This window comes from Aquarana catesbeiana, linkage group LG13 (genome assembly GCF_042186555.1).
Source record: "Aquarana catesbeiana isolate 2022-GZ linkage group LG13, ASM4218655v1, whole genome shotgun sequence".
NCBI classification, from domain to species: domain Eukaryota; kingdom Metazoa; phylum Chordata; class Amphibia; order Anura; family Ranidae; genus Aquarana; species Aquarana catesbeiana.
In genome coordinates, this window is record NC_133336.1 from 2533861 (window position 1) to 2554699 (window position 20839).

At 49.5% G+C, this 20839-nt stretch overlaps 1 protein-coding gene across 1 annotated transcript in view; it reads left to right on the forward strand.

The window, feature by feature from the left end:
- Positions 1 to 20839, forward strand: part of PPP2R5C (protein phosphatase 2 regulatory subunit B'gamma) — a gene marked incomplete at its 5' end in the record, with an annotated part of 142738 nt that overhangs the window by 79308 nt on the left and 42591 nt on the right. Inside the window, 3 exon segments of the mRNA XM_073609894.1 lie at positions 3664 to 3774; positions 8986 to 9078; positions 9178 to 9308. Coding sequence (XP_073465995.1) covers positions 3664 to 3774; positions 8986 to 9078; positions 9178 to 9308 — 335 coding nt within the window.

Below are 20839 nucleotides of genomic sequence, written 5' to 3' on the forward strand. Positions count from 1 at the left end.
CACGTTTCCGGGCGCTCGGCGCCAAGAGGTTAGGGATGCAGCGCTGCCTATTATCTAAAAAAAAAATATAAAAATTCCATCAATATAAACAAGATTTATGGATCATATTATACAATAAAAGATATAGTGCAGTGGGCGTGTCCACACCTTACTAAACCGTTCAATCAAAGTGGTAACTTGCTCCTTGTCACTCCAGACGTCATCCAATCAGGTTCATCAAAATAAAGTGCTCTGCGTTGGAATTCCTCCAGACCCCCGCAGTGCCCCAGTGTATGCCCAGCACTCAGACCCCCGCAGTGCCCCAGTGTATGCCCAGCACTCAGACCCCCGCAGTGCCCCAGTGTATGCCCAGCGCTCAGACCCAAGCAGTGCCCCAGTGTATGCCCAGCACTCAGACCCCCACAGTGCCCCAGTGTATGCCCAGCACTCGGACCCCCGCAGTGCCCCAGTGTATGCCCAGCACTCAGACCCCCACAGTGCCCCAGTGTATGCCCAGCACTCAGACCCCCGCAGTGCCCCAGTGTATGCCCAGCGCTCAGACCCAAGCAGTGCCCCAGTGTATGCCCAGCACTCAGACCCCCACAGTGCCCCAGTGTATGCCCAGCGCTCAGACCCCCGCAGTGCCCCAGTGTATGCCCAGCACTCAGACCCCCACAGTGCCCCAGTGTATGCCCAGCGCTCAGACCCCCGCAGTGCCCCAGTGTATGCCCAGCACTCAGACCCCCGCAGTGCCCCAGGGTATGCCCAGCGCTCAGACCCCCGCAGTGCCCCAGTGTATGCCCAGCACTCAGACCCCCGCAGTGCCCCAGTCTATGCCCAGCACTCAGACCCCCGCAGTGCCCCAGTCTATGCCCAGCACTCAGACCCCCGCAGTGCCCCAGGGTATGCCCAGCGCTCAGACCCCCGCAGTGCCCCAGTGTATGCCCAGCACTCAGACCCCCGCAGTGCCCCAGTCTATGCCCAGCACTCAGACCCCCGCAGTGCCCCAGTCTATGCCCAGCACTCAGACCCCCGCAGTGCCCCAGTGTATGCCCAGCACTCAGACCCCCACAGTGCCCCAGTGTATGCCCAGCACTCAGACCCCCACAGTGCCCCAGTGTATGCCCAGCGCTCAGACCCCCACAGTGCCCCAGTGTATGCCCAGCGCTCAGACCCCCGCAGTGCCCCAGTGTATGCCCAGCGCTCAGACCCCCGCAGTGCCCCAGTGTATGCCCAGCACTCAGACCCCCACAGTGCCCCAGTGTATGCCCAGCACTCAGACCCCCACAGTGCCCCAGTGTATGCCCAGCGCTCAGACCCCCACAGTGCCCCAGTGTATGCCCAGCACTCAGACCCCCGCAGTGCCCCAGTGTATGCCCAGCGCTCAGACCCCCACAGTGCCCCAGTGTATGCCCAGCACTCAGACCCCCACAGTGCCCCAGTGTATGCCCAGCACTCAGACCCCCGCAGTGCCCCAGTGTATGCCCAGCGCTCAGACCCAAGCAGTGCCCCAGTGTATGCCCAGCGCTCAGACCCCCACAGTGCCCCAGTGTATGCCCAGCACTCAGACCCCCGCAGTGCCCCAGCACTCAGACCCCCGCAGTGCCCCAGTGTATGCCCAGCACTCAGACCCCCACAGTGCCCCAGTGTATGCCCAGCGCTCAGACCCCCGCAGTGCCCCAGCGTATGCCCAGCGCTCAGACCCCCGCAGTGCCCCAGTGTATGCCCAGCGCTCAGACCCCCGCAGTGCCCCAGTGTATGCCCAGCACTCAGACCCCCGCAGTGCCCCAGTGTATGCCCAGCACTCAGACCCCCGCAGTGCCCCAGTGTATGCCCAGCACGCACCAGCTTTATTATTATTATACAGGATTTATATATTTATTATACAGGATTTATATATTATACAGGATTTATATGGTACCAACAGTTTGCGCAGCGCTTTATGACATGAGGGCAGACAGTACAGTTCCAATACAATTCAATACAGGAGGAATCAGAGGGCCCTGCTCATAAGAGCTTACAATCTAGAAGATGTGACCTCTTGTGTCACCAAGCAAGTTGAAAGTGCTCGGCCCTTTCCGGATGGTCGGATTCCTTTGAGCTCGGCCCCCTTTGCACTCCTCCATCCAGCTTACAAAGGTCTTCTGGAATGCCCTTTATAGCCCAGGAAAAGGTGCCGCAAATGTTACCATAAAGGGAGGGGGAGGGGAGCCTTATAAAGTGTATAATCATTAAGAAGAGTAGGTCAAGGTATTGCACTTACATACAAACATCATAGACCGTCTATGTTAAAAACCGCAAAGTGTCGCATTCACTATGACCGATGTGCGTTCCAAGCGGTGGATTTGGCTTCACCCAGAAGTCCCTTCCTATGCGTTTCGTCATCAATCTGCAACGTCTTCTGGTGCCCTGATATGCTTATACATTCTGTGTTGTGAGCTTGGCTTTGTGTTGGCAGTGGCTTCTGTCTCCCTGTTTTACGGCACATGTGTGTATCCTGCTTCTCACAGAATGCACAAGTGCCACATTCAGGGGGAAGTACTATATATGTATGCGGGGGTAGAAGCCTGACCATGGCCTGGTACAACCATCCACTTATATTGGCATTGCTACACGGCATGAGAGCCAGAGAATGCCGGGTATTTTATGCCTCCATCACATGGGAGCTGCTAAGCTCCGTGTACATGAGGTCTGATAGGCTCCAGAGTTGGACCCGGTGCCCTCAGAAATTAGCACTCAATGTCACAATCTCCCACATACCTGTCCCTGTATAGCAGTAGATTACACACCACTGTGCCCACTTCTCAGGTACTCTGTATGCCCTGATATGCCTGTGTATGGTGGGTGAAGGGCAGGAGCTTGCTGAGGTCTCTGTGGGCATCTAGTAAGGTCAATCGTCATAATAAAGGGGCTTGGCAGGAAATCATCCATCCAGGAAGTACTTTTAAATTGGAGAACCCAAGTTGAAGAACACCTCAAGGTTTTGGGATTTTAAAGGCAATGTAAACAGATAATTTTTATAAAAAAATATATTTTATTAATACAAAAATATCTAAAAACAATGATCATGTGGATCTACACAAGTAAATTAGAATTAATACGTAGAAATACATATAGTGACATATAAAAATATCAGAAAGTGGCAAAATACAACGAAGTTCAACAAAGAGATAAATAACATAACTCTAGGTGAGGTGATGAGTACTTGTAGAGTCTCTGCAACTATGTATCACCTAGAGTTATGTTATTTATCTCTTTGTTGAACTTTGTTGTATTTTGCCACTTTCTGATATCTTTATATGTCACTATATGTATTTCTACGTATTAATTCTAATTTACTTGTGTAGATCCACATGATTATTGTTTTTAGATATTTTTGTATTAATAAAATATATTTTTTTTATAAAAATTATCTGTTTACATTGCTTTTAAAATCCCAAAACCTTGAGGTGTTCTGTTTGGTCCACTAAGGGATGTTGGTAATTTACAGGGCAGCCCACATGAGTCTAATGTATGGAGAACCCAAGTTACCCCCAGCCCCAAACCAAGAACTCCTCAGCCAATAACAAAGTGGTAACGTCTCTGTAACAGATCGGATTGGGGTCGGGATTGGACGGGTTTATCTCTCACTCTCTTCATTTATGTCGGCTATTTATTTATTTTAATAATTCCCGTCTCGTTTAGTTTGCAGTGAACATGTTCCGGACATTACCCCCCTCCTCCAACCCCACCGGAGCCGAGTTTGATCCGGAGGAAGACGAGCCGACGTTAGAGGCCGCATGGCCACACCTACAGGTATGGACTTCCAGCTTATTATTACACTTCGGGCTGCACTGCTTTGGATCTTTCAGACATATCATAAAGTAGAACATTTAGTCAGAAAATTAAAAGAGAAGTATGAGGGTTTTCTGTGTAATTTTTTTTTTTTAATTTATACTTACCTAGGTGGATGCTGCATCTGTCCCCCGGCACCTCGAACGCGGAGAACCAAGCGATCGAACATCGCCGATCGCTCGGTTCTCATAGCCTCCTGAGCAGAGAGCTGCAGACTGTCAGTCACCGCTCTCTGCTTTGCTGGGTTCTGGAGGGAGCGGCCGGCTCAGGCTCTCAGCGGCTCCCTGAGAGGCGGAGCCAGGTGTCGGTCCGGGTGGATCCCATCTCCATGGTCTCGATGATGCCGTGCCTGGACCGACTTCTGTGACGTCAGCGGAGAGCGGACTTCAGCCCGCGCTTTGCTGAAAATGGGTCACAAGAGTATAAAACAAACTGCATTCCTGTGATCCCCAGGAGAAGTCCCATCCAAACGAGTCCCCGTACTTCTCCTTTAAGTTCTGCTAGATGACATCAGGGCCGGGGATCTGTCAAAAGAGCCAACTCGTCAAAATCTCCAATCACGTCACTTCCAGTGACTCTCCAGCAGTGCAAAAAATGAAGAGCAACTGAGCATGTGCAGAGCAGGGTGAGACCGGGTATTGCTGGAATATAAACAATGTATAGACAATTATGTTTAATGTGTTACATCTCTATACCTGCAAAAGGGGGGAGCTGTTCTGTCAAATGAGCCAACTCGTCCATATCTCCACCTATGTCACTTCCGGTGACTCTGCAGCAGCTGTAATGGCAGATTTGGATGAGTTACCCGTTTTCACAGAACACCGGCAGCACATGCACTACGGTACACGGCGAGCTGCCTGCTTTCACACAACACCGGGTAAGGAGGACAAAAAGTTGTCTCCACCTTGGAGGCGGCCATGTTGTTGGTTATTAGCGGGCGGACTAAGAAGGTTTAGTCATTATATCGTGTACCATAGTGTATACCGGTGTTCTCTGAAAACAAGGAACTCATCGAAATCACCGGAAGTGACATAATTGGAGATTTTGACGAGTTGGCTCTTTTGACAGAACAGCGGCCCCTTTTGCAGGTATAGAGATGTAACACATTAATCATAATTGTCTCTATACTGTTTATAATCCAGCAATACCCGGTCTCACCCCGCTCTGCACATGCTCAGTTGCTCTTCATTTTTAGGCACTGCTCAATTTGCAGAGGCCGATCTGCTGACAGCCTTAAAGTGGAATTAAACCCTCCTATCCTTTACAGCCAAGGAAGCTGCTTCTGTTTGATCTGCAACTGCCATAGTGCTACACATGTGACAGGACATGACAGCGGCCATGTGATGGACAGTTTGGTTGAGGACACATGCAAATGACAGTTAGCAATCCCGGCATTCCAGGAATGTAACTAATGTTTGAAACTCTCAGACATTTCACACTGCGGCTTTTTTCAGGGGTTTTAGCACTAAAAATATCGCCTGTAAAGCGCCTCTCATGCCACACGGGGGCGGTGTGCTCGCGGGACGGGAAAAAAAGTCCTGTAAGCAGCTTCTTTGGGGCGGTGTAAGAGCGTTGTATACATCTCTCCTCCACCGCCCCTTCCCATTGAATGGCCAGCGCTTCGGAAGTGCCGCAACACGGGCAGTTTTGACCCTTTCTTCGGCCCTTTTTACCCCCACTAATGGCCGAAAAGGGCCGCTAAAACTAGCGGGGCTTTACCATTAATGGATCGGCCTTCCTAGTGTGAAAGAAACCTTAAATCAAATGGTTTAGTGCTTCTTTATGATTTATTGCTGTTCAGGGGCTCTGGGCTTCTGAAATATGGCCGCCGCCGGTAGGAAGAAATAGAAGCAATGCTGGAGGCAGTTTACAGCACTCACAGAAATATTAATGTGGAATGGATGTTCCTTGCATTATATCCGGTTGTGATGGGTGAAGTTCCGTATTCTGGCGGCTGTGGAGACGCTCCCACGGCCACGTCAACACGGCGCATGCGCAGATCATCGGAGGCGGTATCTGACGCTCTGCTAAACGCCGATGGAGAAATTGTCAGAAGCTGCCTCGCTGTTGCCGGGCAGGTTTTGGCCGTGTTTTCTGTCGTACGGCGGCTTGAGTGTGTGAAAGGGCGGGTTTTGGCTGTGTCTAAGGGCGGGGTTAAAACACACATAAAACCCGCCCTTCAACACGCCCACAGCCCGCCCTGCAATAGCGAGGCGGAGTCTGACAATTACATTCTCCCTCTGCGCTTAGCAGATCGTCAAATACTGCCTCCGATGATCTGCGCATGCGCCGTGTTGGCGTCATGCCAGCTGATTAACATATCAGCTGGAGTGATGTTGCGTACTGTGCATGCGCAGACCCATCGGAGGAATTTTTCGACGGAGGGCATTTCTCAATAGGACACCGGCACCCACTGATGACACAGGCAGAACAATCATCCTATGTAAACAAGGCAGATCACCGTTCTGTCAGTAGGTAAGGCATCGATCCTGTGTCTCTGCTAAGCAGAAACGTGAATCTTTTGTCTTCCCCTAATCAAAGCACCTCCCCCACAGTGAGTAAGCACAACCTAGGCACCCATTTAACCATTTGATTGCCCCTAAATGTTAACCCCTTCCCGGCCAGTGTCAGTACAGTGACAGTGTATATTTTTAGCACTGATCACTGTATTGGTGTCACTGGTCCCCACAAAGTGTCAGATTGTCCGCCGCAATTTTGCAGCCCTGCTAAGTCTCTGATCGCCGCCATTACTAGTAAAAAGAAATCATTTAAAAATATCCCATAGTTTGTAGACGTGATGACTTTTGCAGAAAACAATCAATATATGATTATTGGGATTTTTTTTACCAAGAATATGTAGCAGAATACGTATATTGGAGAAAAATTGTGAAGAAATTAGATTATTTAAAAAAAACAAAAAACGCAGAGGTGATCAAATACCGCCAAAAGAAAGCTCTATTTGTGGGGGAAAAAAGGACACAAATTTTACTTGGTTACAAAGTCGCACGACCGCGCAATTCTCAGCTAAAGTAACGCAGCGCCGTATCGTAAAAAATAACCTGGTCATGAAGGGGGGGAGTTAAGTCTTCCGGCGGTCAAGTGGTTAAAGCTTCAAAAAATACGAAGCGCGTGTAAACGAGGCCCTCGGCACGTCACTTCTACTATGAGCTACAGAGAGGGGAAAACTCGGGGCCGGGAGTTCATATCCAGATGGAATAATAGCGCCACCTGGTGGCATAGAAGCTGCACAGGCCAAGCTGGCCGTAAACTGAGCAAATGTCAGCTTGTTCCTGATAAACCTGCAGAATCGCACCCTCCCCCACCCAACAACCTTTCATTGAGGAATCAGAGGAGCCGTGCCGGAAACTGCCAGCGGAACAGCGGCTGCGTCCGGTCAGACAGCGAAAAGTGAAAATGTCCAAATTGGGCCCAAAGTGTCAATATTTTGTGTGGTCACCATTATTTTCCAGCACTGCCTTAACCCTCTTGGGCATGGAGGTCACCAGAGCTTCACAGGTTGTCACTGGAGTCCTCTTCCCCTCCTCCATGATGACATCACAGAGCTGGTGGATGTTAGAGACCTTGTGCTCCTCCACCTTCCATTTGAGGATGTCCCACAGATGATCAATAGGGTTTAGGTCTGGAGACATGCTTGGCCAGTCCATCACCTTTACCCTCAGCTTCTTTAGCAAGGCAGTGGTGGTCTTGGAGGTGTGTTTGGGGTGGTTATCATGATGGAATACTGCCCTGCGGTCCAGTCTCTGAAGGGAGGGGATCATGCTCTGCTTCAGTATATCACAGTACATGTTGGCATTCATGGTCCCCTCAATGATCTGTAGCCCCCCAGTGCCGGCAGCACTCATGCAGCCCCAGACCATGACACTCCCACCACCATGCTTGACTGTAGACAAGACACACTTGTCTTTGTCCTCCTCACCTGGTTGCCCCCACACACGCTTGTCACCATCTGAACCAAATACGTTTATCTTGGTCTCATCAGACCACAGGACATGGTTCCAGTAATCCATGTCCTTAGTCTGCTTGTCTTCAGCAAACTGTTTGGGGACTTTCTTGTGCATCATCTTTAGAAGAGGCTTCCTTCTGGGATGACAGACATGCAGACCAATTTGATGCAGTGTGCAGCGTATGGTCTGAGCACTGACAGGCTGACCCCCCACCCCTACAACCTCTGCAGCAATGCTGGCAGCACTCATACGTCTATTTCCCAAAGACAACCTCTGGATATGACGCTGAGCACGTGACCTCAACTTCTTTGGTGGACCATGGCGAGGTCTGTTCTGAGAGGAACCTGTCCTGTTATACCGCTGTATGGTCTTGGCCACCGTGCTGCAGATCAGTTTCAGGGTCTTGGCAATCTTCTTATAGCCTAGGCCATCTTTATGTAGAGCAACAATTCTTTTTTTCAGATCCTCAGAGAGTTCTTTCCCATGAGGTGCCATGTTGTACTTCCAGTGACCAGTATGAGAGAGTGAGAGCGATAACACCAAATTTAACACACCTGCTCCCCATTCACACCTGAGACCTTGTAACACTACGAGTCACATGACACCGGGGGAGGGAAAATGGCTAATTGGGCCCAATTTGGAGATTTTCACTTAGGGGTGTACTGACTTTTGTTGCCAGCGGTTTAGACATTAATGGCTGTGTGTTGAGTTATTTTGAGGGGACAGTAAATTTACACTGTTATACAAGCTGTACACTCACTACTTTACATTGTAGACAAGTGTCATTTCTTCAGTGTTGTCACATGAAAAGATAGAAGAAAAGATTTACACAAATGTCACTGAGGGGTGTACTTACTTCTGGGAGATTCTGTATGTCTTGGTGCCATGCGGCGCCTCCTGTCTGCTGTGATGAGATGCGGCATGTCTGGATTGTATTGCACCTCCAGCCTGCGCTGCAGTGTGATTGGAGCAGAGAGAAAACGTTCTGTAAGGTTATTAGCGGTGTAATCTGTAGAGTCCCTCCTATATCTTCTCCTCTGTATCTGAGGAAGACGTTCCCTCCCATTGATAGGGATACAGATGCGGCGGACTCATGTTCTTCCAGTACAGAAAGCCGCCATTCAGCGCACTTTGTGTGAACCGGCCTCTATAATTCTGTCATTTCGGCTCTTTATTGGACTGACATCTGTATTTGGTGTCTTTGCAGCTTGTATACGAGTTTTTCCTGCGATTTTTGGAGTCTCCGGATTTCCAGCCGAACGTAGCGAAGAAATATATCGATCAGAAGTTTGTTCTTCAGGTACGTCTCGCGGTGTTTTCCTCTGATAATAGCTGGTGATGACGTTGTGATGTGTTGTAATCATGTGATTTTTTTTTTTTTTCCCTTCCCCCTCCTCAGTTGTTGGAACTCTTCGACAGTGAAGACCCCCGAGAGCGAGATTTCCTGAAGACGACTCTGCACCGAATCTACGGAAAATTTTTAGGCCTTCGCGCTTACATAAGGAAGCAGATCAATAATATATTTTATAGGTAGGTGATCGGCTGAGTGTACTGTGTGCTCACATCCATCCGGACTCCATGTCAGGAATATTCCTCCTGGAGGACTCAGGATTGTCCAGTCACATGTTACATTGTATCTCCTGATATAGAAGGGTCCTTCCACACGGGGCGGAATCGTTCGATCGGCTCCCTGATCCCCTTCTGATCACAGCCGGTCTGTAGACACCACACTCGATCCCCCTAAACAGAGGAGGATGGGATCCCCTTCTGTATTGATTCAGTGGATCGGATTGGACCCGGAGGGAGGTAGTTGGGTGTGAACAGACACAAGTCATTTACTCCCACCTATCCATTGGGATGCATGGACCATCCTATCAGATCCACCTGGAGAACCGATCGCCCGTGTGAAATATACCTTCCATCAATGGGATGTATGTGACTTGTGTACCTGTCCTTCCTAATTCCAGCCCCCGCTCATCACAAGCACTGAGAGAATGAGGAGTACAAAGGAGCTGACGTTTATTCTGCTTATATATTACCTTCTCTCTCCACCCAAAACTTCAGGAAGTTCTGACTTTCCCCTTGTTGGGTACAATGTATCCTGTTACCATAGGATGATGTGGATGATATATGGGGTGGTAGGGGGATGATATATGGGGTGGTAGGGGGATGATATGTGGGGTGGTAGGTGGATGATATGTGGGGTGGTAGGGGGATGATATGTGGGGTGGTAGGTGGATGATATGTGGGGTGGTAGGTGGATGATATATGGGGTGGTAGGTGGATGATATGTGGGGTGGTAGGGGGATGATATGTGGGGTGGTAGGTGGATGATATGTGGGGTGGTAGGTGGATGATATGTGGGGTGGTAGGGGGGATGATATGTGGGGTGGTAGGGGGATGATATGTGGGGTGGTAGGTGGATGATATATGGGGTGGTAGGGGGATGATATGTGGGGTGGTAGGTGGATGATATGTGGGGTGGTAGGGGGATGATATGTGGGGTGGTAGGTGGATGATATGTGGGGTGGTAGGTGGATGATATGTGGGGTGGTAGGGGGATGATATATGGGGTGGTAGGGGGATGATATGTGGGGTGGTAGGTGGATGATATGTGGGGCGGTAGGGGGATGATATGTGGGGGTGGTAGGGGGATGATATGTGGGGTGGTAGGTGGATGATATGTGAGGTGGTAGGTGGATGATATGTGGGGTGGTAGGTGGATGATATGTGAGGTGGTAGGTGGATGATATGTGAGGTGGTAGGTGGATGATATGTGGGGTGGTAGGGGGATGATATGTGGGGTGGTAGGTGGATGATATGTGGGGCGGTAGGGGGATGATATGTGGGGGTGGTAGGGGGATGATATGTGGGGTGGTAGGTGGATGATATGTGAGGTGGTAGGTGGATGATATGTGGGGTGGTAGGTGGATGATATGTGAGGTGGTAGGTGGATGATATGTGGGGTGGTAGGTGGATGATATGTGAGGTGGTAGGTGGATGATATGTGGGGCGGTAGGGGGATGATATGTGGGGGTGGTAGGGGGATGATATGTGGGGTGGTAGGTGGATGATATGTGGGGTGGTAGGTGGATGATATGTGGGGTGGTAGGGGGATGATATGTGGGGTGGTAGGTGGATGATATGTGGGGCGGTAGGGGGATAATATGTGGGGTGGTAGGGGGATGATATGTGGGGGTGGTAGGGGGATGATATGTGGGGTGGTAGGTGGATGATATGTGAGGTGGTAGGTGGATGATATGTGGGGTGGTAGGTGGATGATATGTGGGGTGGTAGGGGGATGATATGTGGGGTGGTAGGTGGATGATATGTGGGGTGGTAGGGGGATGATATGTGGGGTGGTAGGGGGATGATATGTGGGGTGGTAGGGGGATGATATGTGAGGTGGTAGGGGGATGATATGTGGGGTGGTAGGGGGATGATATGTGGGGGTGGTAGGGGGATGATATGTGGGGTGGTAGGTGGATGATATGTGGGGTGGTAGGTGGATGATATGTGGGGTGGTAGGGGGATGATATGTGGGGTGGTAGGGGGATGATTTGTGGGGTGGTAGGTGGATGATATGTGGGGTGGTAGGTGGATGATATGTGGGGTGGTAGGTGGATGATATGTGGGGTGGTAGGTGGATGATATGTGGGGTGGTAGGTGGATGATATGTGGGGTGGTAGGTGGATGATATGTGGGGTGGTAGGTGGATGATATGTGAGGTGGTAGGGGGATGATATGTGAGGTGGTAGGGGGATGATATGTGGGGTGGTAGGGGGATGATATGTGGGGTGGTAGGTGGATGTTATCTGGGGTGGTAGGTGGATGATATGTGGGGTGGTAGGGGGATGATATGTGGGGTGGTAGGGGGATGATATGTGGGGTGGTAGGGGGATGATATGTGGGGTGGTAGGTGGATGATATGTGGGGTGGTAGGTGGATGATATGTGGGGTGGTAGGGGGATGATATGTGGGGTGGTAGGGGGATGATATGTGGGGTGGTAGGGGGATGATATGTGGGGTGGTAGGGGGATGATATGTGGGGTGGTAGGTGGATGATATGTGGGGTGGTAGGGGGATGATATGTGGGGTGGTAGGGGGATGATATGTGGGGTGGTAGGGGGATGATATGTGGGGTGGTAGGTGCATGATTTGTGGGGTATTAAGAAAAAAGTCAGTGCTACTACCCATACATCACATAGAAAGCAGAGATCCCGGGGGCTCGATCCACAGTCGCTGGCTGAGTAGAGAAATGAGGAAGAGATGATCCGCACTCCGGTGATTGCTCTTCAACAGTGTAATATTTATTGACAAACCACAGTGACCAAACGCAAATGAGAACAGTTGACGCGTTTCAACCTATAAGGCCTTAGTCATAACCCTTATGACTAAGTTATGACTAAGGCCTTAAAAGCTGAAACGCGTCAACTGTTCTCATTTGCGTTTTTTTCACTGTGGCTTGTCAATAAATATTACACTTTTGAAGAGCAATCACCGGAGTGCGGATCATCTCTTCCTCATGATCTATGGGGTGGTAGGGGGATGATATGTGGGGTGGTAGGTGGATGATATGTGGGGTGGTAGGGGGATGATATGTGGGGTGGTAGGTGGATGATATGTGGGGTGGTAGGGGGGATGATATGTGGGGTGGTAGGGGGATGATATGTGGGGTGGTAGGGGGATGATATGTGGGGTGGTAGGTGGATGATATGTGGGGTGGTAGGGGGATGATATGTGGGGTGGTAGGTGGATGATATGTGGGGTGGTAGGTGGATGATATGTGGGGTGGTAGGGGGATGATATGTGGGGTGGTAGGGGGATGATATGTGGGGTGGTAGGTGGATATGTGGGGTGGTAGGGGGATGATATGTGGGGTGATAGGTGGATGATATGTGGGGTGGTAGGTGGATGATATGTGAGGTGGTAGGGGGATGATATGTGAGGTGGTAGGTGGATGATATGTGGGGTGGTAGGTGGATGATATGTGGGGTGGTAGGTGGATGATATGTGGGGTGGTAGGTGGATGATATGTGGGGTGGTAGGTGGATGATATGTGGGGTGGTAGGTGGATGATATGTGGGGTGGTAGGTGGATGATATGTGGGGTGGTAGGTGGATGATATGTGGGGTGGTAGGTGGATGATATGTGGGGTGGTAGGTGGATGATATATGGGGTGGTAGGGGGATGATATGTGGGGTGGTAGGTGGATGATATGTGGGGTGGTAGGTGGATGATATGTGGGGTGGTAGGGGGATGATATGTGGGGTGGTAGGGGGATGATATGTGGGGTGGTAGGGGGATGATATGTGGGGGTGGAATGTGAATGGATTATAATGTTTTACCTGGATGGGTGTCCCCCGATGTGTAGAATGACCAGTGTGGGAGTTGTAGGACTTGGTCACATATATGGGGGGGAGGGGGGGTATTGCTCTCTCTGGGTGACGTCATTTCTATATTCAGGGATTTGCAGTCTCCATCAGGAAGGGGGTTTATTGGTGGTTGGTGACGTTTTCCTCCTCCCTTGCAATATGTGTGTTATAGAAAGTGCTTTGAAAAAGTATTCATACCCCTTGAACCGTTACACATTTTGTCATGTTACACCCAAAACCATAAATGTATTTTATTGGGATTTTATGTGATAGACCAACACAAAGTGTCACATAATTGTGAAGTGGAAGGAAAATGATAAATGATACAAATAAATATGTGAAAAGTGTGGGGGAGGGGCATTTGTATGGCGCCCCCCCGGAGTCAATACTTTGTAGAACCCCCTTTCTCTACAAGTCTTTTTGGGGATCTCTCTACCAGCTTTGCACATCTAGAGAGGACATTTCTGCCCATTCTTCTTTGTAAAATATCTCAAGCTCTGTCAGATTGGATGGAGAGCGTCTGTGAACAGCAATTTTCAAGTCTTGCCACAGATTCTCAATGTGATTTAGGTCTGGACTGTGACTGGGCCATTCTAACACATGAATATGCTTTGATCTAAACCATTCCATTGTAGCTCTGGCTGGATGTTTCGGGTCGTTGTCCTGCTGGAAGGTGAACCTCCGCCCCAGTCTCAAGTCTTTTGTAGACTCTAACAGGTTTTCTTCTAAGATTGTCCTGTATTTGTCTCCATCCATCTTCCCATCAACTCTGACCAGCTTCCCTGTCCCTGCTGAAGAAAAGCATCCCCACCACATGATGCTGCCACCACCATGTTTCACGGTGGGGATGGTGTGTTCAGGGTGATGTGCAGTGTTAGTTTTCCCCACACATAGCGTTTTACTTTTAGACCATAAAGTTGAATTTTGGTCTCCTCTGACCAGATCACCTTCTTCCACATGTTTGCTGTGTCCTCCACATGGCTTCTCACAAACTACAAACAGGACTTCTTATGACTTTCTTTCACCAATGTCTTTCTTCTTGTCACTCTTCCATAAAGGGCAGATTTGTGGAGAACACGACTAATAGTTGTCCTGTGGACAGATTCTCCCACCTGAGCTGTGGATCTCTGCAGCTCCTCCAGAGTTACCATGGACCTCTTGGCTCTTCTCTGATGAATGTTCTCCTTGCCCGGCCGGTCAGTTTAGGTGGACGGCCATGTCTTGGTAGGTTTGTAGTTGTGCCATACTCTTTCCATTTTCTGATGATGGATTGAACAGAGCTCCGTGAGATGTTCAAAGCTTGGGAGATTTTTTTATAACCTAACCCTGCTTTATACTTCTCCACAACTTTATCCCTGACCTGTCTGGTGTGTTCCTTGGTCTTCATGATGCTGTTTGTTCACTAAGGTTCTCTAACAAACCTCTGAGGGCTTCACAGAACAGCTGTATTTATACTGAGATGAAATGACACACAGGTGGACTCTATTTACTAATTAGGTGACTTCTGAAGGCAATTGGTTCCTCTAGATTTTAGTTAGGGGTATCGGAGTAAAGGGGGCTGAATACAAATGCCCCCCCCCCACACTTTTCACATATTTATTTGTATCATTTATCATTTTCCTTCCACGTCACAATTATGTGACACTTTTGTACTGAGAGATATACAGAACCTCCTGTAAATGTTAATTTCCTGCTGTCTGTGGCTGTATATACACTGACGGTGATAAGATGGATTATCTGGTTACAATGACATCTGGAAGTGGGTGGGATATAGAAGGCAGGAAGTGAATAAGTTGTCCCTGAAGTAGATGGTCATCACAGGTTGTGGTGTATGGGGGGGATGGGTAGCAGCAGACTGATCAGGGTGTCCATGCTGACCGATGTCCACAGTCAGAAGCCCCTACAATGGACCTGCGAGGATCACATACCCAAACATTGTTCACCAAGTCCACCCCTTCATGGAAATGGTATTCCCTGATGGCGGTGACCTCTTTCATTACGATAATGTGACCTGTCACACTGCAAAAATGGTTTGAGGACACAACAAGAAGTCTGAGGTAGTGGTGCACTGAAACATATCGGCTGAAAACTGTTTTTTGGCATACGGCCGAAAGAAGAAAATGTGCCGATTAATGGAGCCGGAAAGGGGGTGGAGTCCACCCGGGTGCCGCCCATTGCGGGGGTTTCGTCCTAGCGCGCCCCAGTCCTCCCCTCCATCCTCTTGTTGCAGAGCGGTGATCTCCGTGTGTCATGGGGCTGAATTGTCTGAACGGCGCAGTAACAATGTCCCGCATTCTTTGATAGACGACACACTAATCCAATGCCGGGACATTGAATCGGTGTGAAGGAGGCGGGACATTGAATCGGTGTGAAGGAGGCGGGACATTGTTTCTGCGGCCGGGAAATTCAAATCCAGCTCCATGACACAACGAGGGATTCCTGCTCTGATCCGGACACTGGGGAGGCTGCATCGGACAGGCACTGGGGAGGCTGCATCGGACAGGCACTGGGGAGGCTGCATCGGACGGGCACTGGGGAGGCTGCATCGGACGGGCACTGGGGAGGCTGCATCGGACGGGCACTGGGGAGGCTGCATCGGACGGGCACTGGGGAGGCTGCATCGGACGGGCACTGGGGAGGCTGCATCGGACGGGCACTGGGGAGGCTGCATCGGACGGGCACTGGGGAGGCTGCATCGGACGGGCACTGGGGAGGCTGCATCGGACGGGCACTGGGGAGGCTGCATCGGACGGGCACTGGGGAGGCTGCATCGGACGGGCACTGGGGAGGCTGCATGAGATGGTCGGGGACTGAGGACATGATACAAGAGATGGTCAGAGACTGAGGACATGATACAAGAGATGGTCGGGGACTGAGAACATGATACAAGAGATGGTCGGAGACTGAGAACATGATACAAGAGATGGTCGGGGACTGAGAACATGATACAAGAGATGGTCGGAGACTGAGAACATGATACAAGAGATGGTCGGGGATGATGGGGGACTGAGGACATGATACAAGAGATGGTCGGAGACTGAGGACATGATACAGGAGATGATCGGGGACTGAGGACATGATACAAGAGATGGTCAGAGACTGAGGACATGATACAAGAGATGGTCGGAGACTGAGAACATGATACAAGAGATGGTCGGGGACTGAGAACATGATACAAGAGATGGTCGGAGACTGAGAACATGATACAAGAGATGGTCGGGGACTGAGAACATGATACAAGAGATGGTCGGAGACTGAGGACATGATACAAGAGATGGTCGGGGACTGAGAACATGATACAAGAGATGGTCGGAGACTGAGAACATGATACAAGAGATGGTCGGGGATGATCGGGGACTGAGGACATGATACAAGAGATGGTCAGAGACTGAGGACATGATACAAGAGATGGTCGGGGACTGAGAACATGATACAAGAGATGGTCGGAGACTGAGAACATGATACAAGAGATGGTCGGGGACTGAGAACATGATACAAGAGATGGTCGGAGACTGAGAACATGATACAAGAGATGGTCGGGGATGATCGGGGACTGAGGACATGATACAAGAGATGGTCGGAGACTGAGGACATGATACAAGAGATGGTCGGGGACTGAGAACATGATACAAGAGATGGTCGGAGACTGAGAACATGATACAAGAGATGGTCGGGGACTGAGAACATGATACAAGAGATGGTCGGAGACTGAGAACATGATACAAGAGATGGTCGGGGATGATCGGGGACTGAGGACATGATACAAGAGATGGTCGGAGACTGAGGACATGATACAGGAGATGATCGGGGATGATCGGGGACTGAGGACATGATACAAGAGATGGTCAGAGACTGAGGACATGATACAAGAGATGGTCGGAGACTGAGGACATGATACAGGAGATGATCGGGGACTGAGGACATGATACAAGAGATGGTCAGAGACTGAGAACATGATACAAGAGATGGTCGGAGACTGAGAACATGATACAAGAGATGGTCGGGGACTGAGGACTGCATTTTTCTTGACCTTTCTTGCACTAAAGGTGCCAATAATGGCCAACAATAAATTCATATTCATTTAAAATTGTGTTATATTTGACTTTTTAATCAAAATCATCAATTTTATATATAAAAATATAAATGTTGCCGAAAACGAGTTTTTAAGAAATGTTCATCCTGCATTTTTGGTTTTGGCAACAACATTTCGATTAGGGGGACACCCCTAGTTTGAGGTATTGGCTTGGCCTCCAAATTCTCCAGATCTCCATCCAATCGAGCATCTGTGGGATGTGCTGGGAAAACCAATCCAATCCATGGAGGCCCCGCCTCTCAACTTACAGGATCTGCTACTGATGACTTGGTGCCCGATACCACATCGTACCTCCAGAGGTCAGGAGAGGGGGGACCTACCCAATATTAGGGAGGTGGTCATAATGATGATATGGCTGATTGGTGTCAGTCGGTGATCCCGGAAAAGGATGAGCATCAGAGTGGAGTCCGCTCCCGATTAGTGATAGACTCGGGCGTGTTTGAAATCCCATGTGCCCCGATCCCGCCAGGAAGCCGACGCTGCACTCGGCCAATCACAGGCAGGGAGACATTTCTCGATCCTCAGCTGCACAGATCAGGAAATGTGTCGGTGCCTGTGATTGGCCGGGTGCCGTGTCGGCTTCCTGGTGGGATTTGGGACACGCCCGAGTCCATCTCTACTCCAGATCTGTATGTGGATTCCGGTCAGTAACTTGGAAAATATTGAAGACATTAAAGAGTAACTCTGATAACATCCTCCAGTGTGGATATTATTTCCCCTCTTCTGATGTCCTCGGGGCGGTCACATGACTCTCCTCTGAGGTCTCCTTCACCCTATACACAGTGACTGCAGGCTGTGATAATAACGGCCCCCCCGGGGGGGGAGGGGGCAGCAGGTCAGTGACGCCCAGCACTCAGTCTGTTCTCAGTCTTCAGGTTGGGTGATGCTGTGTGTCTGAGGACATCTAGTGGTAGATGTTGGGTACTGCGGCTCACCGCTACAGATTGAAGGCGAATATTAAACCTTTTTTTTTTTTTTTTTTTTTTTAACCAGACTCATCAATTCTGCCTTTTAATAAACATTTTCAGTAAGCTCCCCTCCCCCACACAACCGAGCTTTCCGCCTGTTCCACCTGGGGGGGGGGGGGGAGAGCACAGACTGGAGATAGGATACAGGTATGGGTGCCGTATACACTGCACTTATTCCGACGGTGGGGGGGGGTAGCTGGGCGATTTTCTCCAAAAAAAAATCTATTTTTTTTTTTTAAACTCAATTTACGATTCGAATCAAGTTTTTTTTTTTTTTTTTTTTTTGTTTTTTTTTTTTGTTTTTTTTTTTTTTTTTTTGATGGACACCGCGCCGGTCCTGAGGAGCTGCGGACAGGAGCTTTTAGTCTGCGGTGTCCGGCCTCGTCTAAAAACTCCTGCCCGCAGCTCCCCAGGATCGGCGCCGTGTCCATCAAAAAAAAATAGAGTTGCTGAAAATTTGAATCGATTTGACCTCTCAACTTGATTCAAGATTCAAATAGATTTTTTCCCCAGCCCTAGGGGGGGGCCGTCTGGGGCCCTATGACTCCGAATACCGGCCCTATTCATACACCATTCTATTGTATGATAGAAGCCAGAAATATCGGACAGAACGTTCGTCTGAGTGCGATACGTTCTAATAAGACGATCGTCTTCTCTGGTCATCTCTCTGTATTCCCTATAGGGAGGGATAAGGCTGCAATGTTCACCCTTCTGGAAATGCTGGCTGCCTGGCTGCTGTGTGCAGCCTGTGTATGTATGGAGTGTGGATCACTCTTCAATAAACTCCCCTGTGTCTCCATCTCACCGGTACATCTACCAGACAGAAGCCCGGTGGAGTCATCGGGCCCCCCGGTGGAGTCATCGGGCCCCCCCGGTGGAGTCATCGGACCCCCCCGGTGGAGTCATCGGGCCCCCCCGGTGGAGTCATCGGGCCCCCCCGGTGGAGTCATCGGGCCCCCCCGGTGGAGTCATCGGGCCCCCCCGGTGGAGTCATCGGGCCCCCCCGGTGTAATGAGCATCAAAGTCAGGGGAAATTGTATTATTAAAGTTCACCTTAAAAAAAAAAATAAAAAAATGCACATCTACCTATAGGAGGGGACGAGCGCCGCCCGATTAGACAGAGGCGGGATCTCCTGTGTACTCGGCTCGTAGTCCCGCCTACTGGACCGCTCCTAGCAGGTCACATGTCTCGGATTGCGAGCCGAGTACACAGGAGATGAATGAGCAAAGTTACAATGTATCTCTAAACATTAAAGTATGAGGAAATTATTATAAAATATCTCTGGATTCCTCGGAAATGTATATTAGTGTAAAGTGTAAGAAGAGGCTTCGATAATTATATATATACAATCTATAGATTGCCCATAAATTATAGATAACACGAGGGGGAAATCTTCTGCACTGGGCCTTATATTGCTGAGGATTTAAAAATTCACAATCCTGATCAGGCTGTATTGATGAGCACTGATCAATAAATGGGCACTGATCAGACTGTATTGATGAGCACTGATCAATAAATGGGCACTGATCAGGCTGTATTGATGAGCACTGATCAATAAATGGGCACTGATCAGACTGTATTGATGAGCACTGATCAATAAATGGGCACTGATCAATAAATGGGCACTGATCAGGCTGTATTGATGAGCACTGATCAATAAATGGGCACTGATCGGGCTGTATTGATGGGCACTGATCAGGCTGTATTGATGGGCACTGATCAGAATGTATTGATGGGCACTGATCAGAATGTATTGATGGGCACTGATCAGACTGTATTGATGGGCACTGATCAGAATGTATTGATGGGCACTGATCAGGCTGTATTGATGGGCACTGATCAGGCTGTATTGATGGGCACTGATCAGGCTGTATTGATGGGCACTGATCAGGCTGTATTGATGGGCACTGATCAGACTGTATTGATGGGCACTGATCAGACTGTATTGATGGGCACTGATCAGGCTGTATTGATGGGCACTGATCAGGCTGTATTGATGGGCACTGATCAGAATGTATTGATGGGCACTGATCAGAATGTATTGATGGGCACTGATCAGAATGTATTGATGGGCACTGATCAGGCTGTATTGATGGGCACTGATCAGAATGTATTGATGGGCACTGATCAGGCTGTATTGATGGGCACTGATCAGGCTGTATTGATGGGCACTGATCAGAATGTATTGATGGGCACTGATCAGAATGTATTGATGGGCACTGATCAGAATGTATTGATGGGCACTGATCAGGCTGTATTGATGGGCACTGATCAGAATGTATTGATGGGCACTGATCAGGCTGTATTGATGGGCACTGATCAGAATGTATTGATGGGCACTGATCAGGCTGTATTGATGGGCACTGATCAGGCTGTATTGATGGGCACTGATCAGGCTGTATTGATGGGCACTGATCAGGCTGTATTGATGGGCACTGATCAGGCTGTATTGATGGGCACTGATCAGAATGTATTGATGGGCACTGATCAGAATGTATTGATGGGCACTGATCAGGCTGTATTGATGGGCACTGATCAGAATGTATTGATGGGCACTGATCAGGCTGTATTGATGGGCACTGATCAGAATGTATTGATGGGCACTGATCAGGCTGTATTGATGG